The sequence below is a fragment of the Bombus huntii genome, chromosome 13, assembly GCF_024542735.1.
Source record: "Bombus huntii isolate Logan2020A chromosome 13, iyBomHunt1.1, whole genome shotgun sequence".
NCBI lineage: Eukaryota > Metazoa > Arthropoda > Insecta > Hymenoptera > Apidae > Bombus > Bombus huntii.
In genome coordinates this window covers 7834434-7844223 of record NC_066250.1, presented here as the reverse complement: position 1 = coordinate 7844223, position 9790 = coordinate 7834434, and the positions used below count along the sequence as shown (strand labels likewise).

At 42.1% G+C, this 9790-nt stretch overlaps 1 protein-coding gene across 1 annotated transcript; it reads left to right on the top strand.

The window, feature by feature from the left end:
* The first annotated feature begins 2181 nt into the window (after nt 1-2181).
* On the top strand, nt 2182-3896 carry LOC126872547 (protein escargot-like). The gene is made up of 2 exons (XM_050632636.1): nt 2182-2368; nt 2515-3896. The coding sequence occupies exons 1-2, from the start codon at nt 2248-2250 to the stop codon at nt 3894-3896; spliced, it is 1503 nt and encodes a 500-aa protein (XP_050488593.1). The 5' UTR covers nt 2182-2247.
* Nucleotides 3897-9790: the final 5894 nt, after the last annotated feature.

The following is a 9790-nucleotide window of genomic DNA, read 5'->3' as shown; positions in this document are numbered from 1 at the left end:
TTTGTTGCATTATTTCGTAGGTAAAATAATTCTTTACCTATGTCTTATTTTCTTTATTTACATATTTTACATCGATGTCTACAGTTTAACTACACAGTAGTTTCCGAGTAAATTTAACGATTTTATAAAACGATCGTTAGAATGTTTCTTTCAACGGAATTGTAAAAATAACCAATTCACGATTTTTCATAGAAACTTCGTAGAGGTAGAACGCCGCATTCTTGGGATGCCAAAGATCTTTTACAAAATTTTCACAAAATCTTTGGCATTCTATAGCCATTTCCGAATATTTCCCCCCTTGAATTTTGTCCGATCTCTGTAATTCATTTCTGAGAATTTTTCAACCATACTATCCATTCTAACCGCAAAATCAACTATCGCGTGTAAAAATCCTCTAACGTGTTACGATACCGCTGCAAAAGTGACGAGAGCGACGTTCGTCGTGGATTCTGTTCCACATACGAGAAATAACAAAACCGCTATCGCTTGGATGATCTCGTGAGCGGTCGCGTGGCGGGATCATTAATGGAAGCAGGCAGAATCCTCCCTCTCTCGAGCGCAAAAATGCTCGGCTACGTTCGTGAATCCCGCTCTAGGGAAGGAGGGGAGGGTGGTCGCGCACACAATCACGCTTGTCCCTCGCTGCACGCACGTGCGTGTGTGGGTTCCAGCACGCGTGGGCGATGCTTTGGCACGCGACACGACCGTTACACGTTCGAAACGCGCTGGCGGGGAGGCGAGAAAGGGACGAGGGGTGAAATTCAGAAAGGGGAACCAGGCAGATCGCTGCGTATATACCAACACAGAGAGCTCCTTGCTCGTCTGTGAGCACGTGAAAAGGCGGCTGGCATGTAGGAAAAAAAAAAAAAGAAACGGCACAGCAGCCAATGCGACACTCGAGAACGCGCACTTCTATGCACTTCTATGTATATATACAGAAAAACATACACATTTGTGAGGCAACTTATTCGATGAAGGAAGGTAGAACGAGAGGGGGAGATTCAGGTAGACTGAACGGAAATTCGAATAGAAAAATGTGAGACCAGCAACGGAGCAAAGATAGGGAGGGTGCAAACGTACCCCTGTACGAACATTGCCACATAAGTACATTGAACAAGTAGGAAAGAGAAGAAAACACGTTTGCGTTGAATCGGTGGTGCATGTGCACTGATGACAGCGCAGAGGTGACGGGTCGTTGGGCCAGTCGAGCGGTGAGGGGCGGCAAATGCGGTGAAGGGGCGGGTGAGCGTTACGCTGGGGCCCCAGCATCTGCTCTCTGTACAACAACGCAACGTAACAGAGCGCGAACAGAGAAAAAGAACGAGAGGGACAAGGACACAGTGGGCGTTGTGTACCCCCTCCTGGTTCAAGGGGGACAGGAACGATACGTACGAAAAAGGGGAAAAGAGGATGGAAGAATGGAGGAAGGAAAAGGAAGGGTGAGGGAGTGAGAAAGCAGCAACAGGCGAGGAGAGCGTAGCAGGATAATCGCGTCGCACTCGTGAACATCCTGCACCTCCTGTTGTTCTGTAGAAAAGAGAGGGGGATACGCATGCTAGCAGAACAGATGCCCAACCTGTGATTGGCCGATGGCCCGTGACGGACCGCCCCTATAAGCGAGTAGCGTGGGGCCCGCGGGCCTGTATTGGTCAGATAGCACGTGCGGGCCACCTGCACGTAGTTGGTGGGGACAGCTGTTATAAAGGCCCTGACGCACCCCCCTATCAGTCAGAGAACGGTTTGCAGCCGAACCGTTTCCATAGTTACGAGTTTTTATGACCCTCGTACCATCGTACCTTCGAATTCACCCGCCAATCGTTCGTTCCTTCTTTTTCTTCTTTTCTTATCTTCAGTCCTTTATCCCTTCCTGTATACCGTTTCTGTATCCTTCGTTAATTGGAACACATTTAATCACGGTGTTCGATCAAACAGTCAAGTTCAGTTTAGTATAGTGAACATCGATATTACGTTGCCGAAGAGGGTCGTTCGTATGTTCGTTACGAAAAAGTGGATTTCACCAGCGAACGAAAGAAAGAGGACTGTTTTGTTATCGGTTATATGTGTGTCGCAGTGCAGTGATCACGTACCCCAGGATTATTTTTACAGTTTGTGCTTGGTGTGATCTGTGCCGAGCAATCGAGAACAACTGGATTAATACCGCGGTGATACGGCATCGCGGTGCCCAGTACCTGCGAACTGCCGACGCAAACCTTCTAACAGTGCGGATATCAATAAAAAGTGATCAAAATGTTGGTCGAAGAAACACCGAGGAGCTTCGTCAAGAAAAACAACAATTACAGCCATTGTCCGCTGAAAAAGCGGCCAGTGCATGTCCTGCCGGCCGAAGAAGTTCCGGAAGTAATTAAAGGTGAGTGTTGATTATTTCAACTTTGCTTCTCTTGTAAATCCTATCAACAAAAATAATCGTTCGTCTAAGATGAAATTTCTTCAAAATCCTATGCTTATGAAAAGGAATCAATCGTTTAAAACGAAGTTTCCTTTCCTCTTTATCAGAAGAGATCATCGATGTCGTGATGGACGATATCCCCGAGCCAGAGAACCTGAGCACAAAGCCGCAGGATCTGAGTAAAACGGCGGAGCGGCATCAGCAGCAACAGGAACCGGAGCAACGCGACTCCAGATCTCCTTCGCCAGCCATCAAAACGTCCTTGTCATCTCCATTGATAACCAGGCCGGTCTCTCCAACGATGCACAATCACGTGCACCCTGTGCATCACATCCATCATCATCACTATCCAACGAAAGCGATCACGCCGCCGGTAGGCATCGCACCAATTCATCTCGTGGCGAAGAAGGCGCGAGTGGAAGTGATTCAGCACGATAATTCGTCATCGACGGCGGTGACAGCCACGTCGGCGCCGTTGCACTTCATGGCGAGCAAGGCGCCGTTGGAACCCTTAAACTTGAACACGCCAGTTGAGCCATTGGCGCATTACGCGACTCCAGCCTGGGTTCGAGCAGCTCCGCTCTATCCGCCACATTATTTGCCCTATCCGACGGCTTATCATTACCACCACGCGGGAACAGAGTTGTATCCGTCCTATCCGATACCAGCGTACCCTCACTCGTCACCAGAGCATCATCCATCGATTTCTCCGCCACCGCACGGTGCACTAACCTGTCCAACAATTCAAAGACCAATCGCAAGGAGTTACGCTCATTGGGCCAGTCCTGACCATTGTGGCTTGTCACCGACCAGTTCCTTAAGCTCTGGATCGCTCAGGTCGCCTCCACCAGTTACACCCGAGGATTTATCTTCGCCTGGAAGCGACAGCGGAAGATCGTCCGCTGGAAGTACATCGACAAGCTCAACGATCGCGAACCCGAAAATCGAAAAAACCGGAGTGTCCAGTGGCTCCACGACGTCCTTGTCCTCGACTTCGTCCTCATCATCTTCCTCATCGACAACGTCGCCCAGGTATCAATGTCCCGATTGTGGCAAATCTTATTCGACGTACTCCGGCCTGTCAAAGCATCAACAATTTCACTGTGCGGCGGCCGAGGGACAGGCGAAAAAATCGTTCTCGTGCAAATACTGCGACAAAGTCTACGTCAGCCTGGGCGCGTTGAAAATGCACATCAGGACACACACGTTACCCTGCAAATGCCATCTCTGCGGGAAGGCGTTCTCCAGGCCGTGGCTGCTTCAAGGACATATCAGAACGCACACAGGAGAGAAGCCCTTCAGCTGTCAGCACTGCAAGCGAGCTTTTGCCGATAGGAGCAACCTCAGGGCGCATCTACAGACGCACAGTGACGTGAAGAAGTACTCGTGTACATCGTGCAGCAAAACCTTCAGCAGAATGTCACTGTTGACGAAACACCAGGAGGGTGGCTGTCCCGGTGTCGCTGTTCCCATGGGTTATGGTTGCTAAAAACGCGGCGAGAAAATCTTTTGGAAGAAAAAAATATAATGTGATCGTCCCGAGATAAGGAGTCTTTGGATTCCTTCGACACGTTCCTTTACTAAATATGTAGTACTTTGTTAAACGGTTCAATTGAAGAAGTGCCTTACGCGTTGATCGGAGTACAAACGAGTTAATATGATTAAGTAGAAGGATCAGAGAAATTATCGGAGGCTTTGGTTTCTCGGTGAATCGTATCAGCTTGACTGAGATTAAGAGACAGATATATCGAGTACCTGGATTTCGATTAAAATTCATGCCCGTGGACAGCGCCGTGAATTTTAAACGAGATCATCGATACGACACATCGCGCCGAGAAACTGGACCCAGACTTTATAGAACGACGACGTGTTCTCTGGGAGGGTCATGGAGAGAAAAATCGGATCGATTGCCGCTTTCAAACTTCTCTGTTTTAAGAAAGATGGTAGTGCGTTTATTATTTCCTTCATATCCCGCCCCTTCGTCGTCTCATTGTAAATAGTTTCGACGTGTGTGTGTAACAATCGGCGAGAAAGAACGCGTTTACGAAATTGTACTTAGAGAATCCTAAAAAGAGTGAGAGAGAGAGAGAGAGAGAGAGAGTGTGTGTGCCCTTCGAAGAAATTTTGCCGAAGATAAGCAGGAAACGGTTGCTGAAGAGTCGATGCAGCCGCTTGATGCGGTCCCGTGAAGCTATCGTGCCATCTTCGTTTTTTTCTATTTCCTATTTTTTTTTTTTTTTTTTTTTTTTTTTTTTTTTTTTTTTTGTTCCTTCATAATTTACGTCTTCGATCGATTCGAGCGGACGTACACGAGATATACGTGATTTTTCGAAATCGAAGAAAACGCTTGTTCGTTGATGGAATCGCCGATCGTTTGCTTTTTCTTTTTCTGTTTAATGTCGTTCGATACGAAAAAAAGACGAAAATATAGTAGGGAAGAAACGCGTGGATCGTTCGAATAATCGTGTGTACTGTGTGCACCAAAGTGCCATTTTCAAGATCGTGTGCCACGTGCGTCGATTGTAAATAATTGAACGATCCGCTGTCAAGGCACGCATGAAACGAAGTATTATAATTCGCCATAATACAGAACGGAATGAGATGAAAGGAAGATATTTAATTGGCTGGTACCCGAATGCGTTCTGATTCTTGTTGTCATTTCGATAACACTCGGAATTGGATAAAATGAGAACGAACGTGCGATGGAAGTGAATGCGGTAGAGAGAGAGAGAGAGAGAGAGAGCTTACATTTTATGCTTCATTTTGCCTTTCGTTTTTTGTATTTTTTTCTTTGCGTTTTCTTTCTTTGTAAATCACTGTTAGTTACTCGAAGAAACTAGTCACTGCCTAATATATATTATATATATATACATATATATAAATATAATTGAACAAGGAAAAGAAACTAGAGGCTCGCTGCGAGGTGAATTACTCCGACTGGTCTTTTGGTATTCTTCGTAGAGAAGTCACACGAAAAAGATTATATAACCAAGCGGTAAATTCGTTTCTTATTTTTTTTTTTTTTTTTCTAGGTGACAAATATATTCGTATAAAAACAAGAGGAAGTGAAAAAATTGCGAACTCAAAGCGAGTAACACTCTTTCTAGTTTCTGCAAAAAAAAAAAAAAAAAATATAAACTACTATTTGAGATGCAGATCATCTATATATAGAGATATTTTATACAAAATAAATTACTTGGATTTTAAAACCTCATAAAAATCTTCAACTTTTTTTTCAAACATAATACTCACGACAACCATTCCTTTCGATATTAAAATATTCAGTAAATTACTTTTCAAATTTCAAAACGTGTAGTATACAATGCCTTTATGTTCTCGCGTATATCTCGGAGAATATTATTCGTTTCATTATTACAAATACTCAGGCACAATTAATGAACGCGATAATCAAATGAAAACTTGTTTCACTCCCAAAACCTTACAACGATTAATTTACTTTGGATATTTTGTACGTATATTTCTGCATATTATCTACATATTTAAATGTCCAATAAATAACTTATTACTAATTGCAATTCCTTCACACTATCGCGTATATCTATCTCGTACAATGACATTCATTTCATTATCACAGATACCCATGCAAATTTATATTTTTATAAACACGATCGAATAAAACTTCGTTTCGCTCTTTAAATGTTACAATCATTAATCAACTTTGCAGATTTTATATCTATATTTCTGCATATTATCCGCGCATTAAAATTTCTCGTAAATAACGCATTCGCTAAAATAAAGAGCAGAATCCTTCATTCGCAACACCTAAGCTATCAAGCGACTATAATCTTAAAGAGAAACGAACGTGCACTGCAGACTCTCGTTGTCGTGTAATTAATGAAAGTTCACCTGAAGTTTCGATAAGGAATCAGTCGTTCCAAAATATTATATATGCCGCACGATTCGAGCGCAAGAAGGCAGCGAGATGTAATCTCGGCGAACACCTCGAATATCGCAACGAGCTCGTTATCAGCGCGAGCGCTCGCCGAACGACGCATAACTTTCGTCGACGTGCATAATAATGCGCTTTGTCTTTCGACAAACAACGACCACGCGGCTTGCTTTATCTCTCCATCCGTACTACGATCGGGTCCCGATCGGTCGTTGCTGCTCGTCGAAGTATAAGCAGAGCCTCAGGGTCCCTTGTGGCTCTGATAAAAGTAATTGTTGCTAGCCAGTCCTGGCTTCGAGACGAATCGATTCGATTCGATTCGATTCCAGGTAAGATCCGACGGACAACCGAAGCCAGCCACAGCTAAATATCCAGCGTACCGGCACGGCGAACCTACGAAGTAATTACATTCCGCCAGGCGACAGATTTGCCGCGTTAACGATAGATAAATCTATCCAGTTAGCGTAGCCGACTTTTTCTGCCGTTCAACGTGCCTGGCCACCAGCCGTGATACTCGAAAGCCGTTCTTTTTAAACGTTTCTCGCTGGAAATGTCAGGTTCAAACGAAATAACCACTCGTGCCTCTGTGGTTTTCACGAAAAACTTCGACATATTTGTGCTTATGTTGTGAAATCCTTGGAACGTCGTCTTTTTACTGGGATTTTTGTCGAATTTTATGGTCTATCTGGAAATCCATGCTGTATATGAATAAGGTAGATTAATTCCGTAAAATTCACTTAGTGTTTTAGAGTTCACGATTTTTTAACAAAAAGTGGAATATTTCTGACGAGAAGAACGATATATCTGCGACGATAAAAGAATTTGCACTTGCTTTATTTGCAAATTTGTAATACACGAGGAAGCAATCTTCTCGTTGCGGTAACTGAATTAAAATTAATTTCTTACAAAGGTATTCATAAATAATTTTCATTTTAGGATCGATACTGAAAGTTGCAGCTGGAACGAATTATGAAACCTATAGGAAATGAAACTTTTGTTCGCAATGCAATATCGATTCACAAAATTCATCTTAACGATGCTCAAACAAAATAAATGAATGATTTTAGTCAGGATGCACGTCCATTTACCGCTGCTGTAAGTAAACGAGGAAAGGCTTTCACGAGCGGCACGAGCTATCAGCTTCTTCCTTTGGGTCATTCACGCGTTCATTCATACGCGTTAGCAGAGCGTACAAAAGTCTTTTAGCGAAGCAAACAACATATGGCGAGCAAACGCGTGTTCCAAACGCGTTCAATTCATTGGCAAGCAACGGGCTACCTGCCCCGCGTATTAAATCCCACGCGCTTTTGCCACGTACCAGCAATTGAATCACCGTTGCCTGCCTCTGATCCAGCTTTTTGTCCGAGAGTCTCGCCCATATGGGTGTGCTAAATCACACAACGATTTTCTGATTCCCCTTAGTCACACTGTGTCGCGTCGTTAAACACTTATTTCTAAAGACTACTTATTAAACTTTCGTTTAGGCCTGTTGCTCTACCGATCGTTGATGTTAGAAATTGGTCGATTGGATCGACGAAAGAACGACTGCAAAGATTTTAATTTTATTTTACGATCTTTATAGGACTTTTATTATCTCAAATTCCTATGAAAGAAAGACATTTTTGTGGAGAAATAATGAATCATAAATATACGTGTACAGTGAGAAATAAAAACGAGTATACACCGTGTATACACCATGAGGGCGTGAAATTTATTCAAAACCTCTTACACACATGTTGCATGAATTGAAACCTGTTTGAAGACATATAAACCATGAAATATAAATATAAATTGTTATATTATATTATATTATTATACATGTGGCGGCACTCGACAGCAAATACCACCACTCGACACTAACTAGGTCGGACAACGGCAGCGCAGTGGTTAGCGCCTTAGGTTACGAACGTTCGGGACCCGGCTTCAAATCTCGGTACCCGTAGTCCGATTTTTCTTTCCACGATTTTTAAATGAGATGAAAATGCAATAGTACCTCAGCAACGACATTTACACCCGCAGGAGTACCTCAGCAGCGACATTTACACTCGCAGCAGTATCTCAGCAGCAGCATTATAAATTAAAATTATAAATTATATAAATAAATATAAATGAAATAGAAATATAAATTAACAGTAAAAATCATAGATAGGTGAGTATCGTACGAATCACGTTTGTGTAAAATTTATTTTTAATAAAGTCTATATTTCGTATGTACGATTAGCATTACGCTTCACTCACGCTATCTTAAGACGTTCAGATAATTTTTGAATACATTTCGTGTACAGCTTGTGTACAGTTGTGTACAGTTTGTAGTCACAAAAAGGAATGACCCTACCACAAATTGCAAGGGCCTACTTATAAACTCATCCATTATTTTATACTTTTGTATATAGAATTTTTCCACTTGGCATATCCTCGCCAGATGCCACTCGTTCATTCTGACAAATATTCTATCCTTGCAGTGTACAATGTACGTATACTCGTTTTTCAATGTAGTTTTGCTTCGTTTGCTCTCGCTGTATTTAATTATTTACATTCATTTTTGAGCCCAAATGAAGGAAAGATAGGCAAATTAATTTTCAATCGCATCGCATCGACCTGTAAGTTGTAATTTGACGGTTTAATGTAAAATAATTTTAATAAACTGCTCTAAGAAAAAAAAAAGAATAGGAAGAAAAGAAGGAGAAATTTTAGGGTATCTGAATCCAAGTTCGAGTTGAAGTAGTAGTTTGTCTCTAATTCCTCGAGACAAAATTATTATTTGGACGGATTCACGAGGCGCCATACACGGCGGTGAAAGTCAAAGGTGGGCGGAAGCGACTTGTCGCGCGCTCGCTTCGCAACCACGCTAAAAATTAGACACATAATAATATATAGTATCCATGTTTGAAGGCGGCACAATTTTGCGGATCCTTTGATCCGGAATTTATTAAGAACCGCGTGACAGATCGTTAAAATTGATGAAATGTTGTTCGATGTCGAATGCGATATTCATTTTTTCATTTCTCTCTTTTTTGAAAACGTGTTTAGTCGTGGTCACATGCATCCTACATATTCTGTGATCTGAATATATCAAATATTTCCAGGCACGTGTTAATTGCAAAACGATGTTAGCTTTCTGCTGTCAAAGAATTTTAATTTCCAGATCCATCGATAAGATTATGATCTTATGTATCTCGTCTCGTATACATCTCAATATAAAAGCTTGTACATCGCATCTGAGATTTTCAATGATTGAGAGAACTAGCATTCTACAATTTGTCTAATATTGTAGTTAATCCTTATCTCGTTCATCCCATCTTTATCAATCGCCAAGACACACATGTAATTCCAAAAACGACACAATTTAAACAAGCTTTTTCAAAAAAGTGAAAAATTCTTGGAAATTAATAAAATCATTACGGTAGCTTACAAAAAGATGACGTTCTCTTCTAAAACTGAATTCTTCTAACTTTTGAAATACAGCTGCTAAA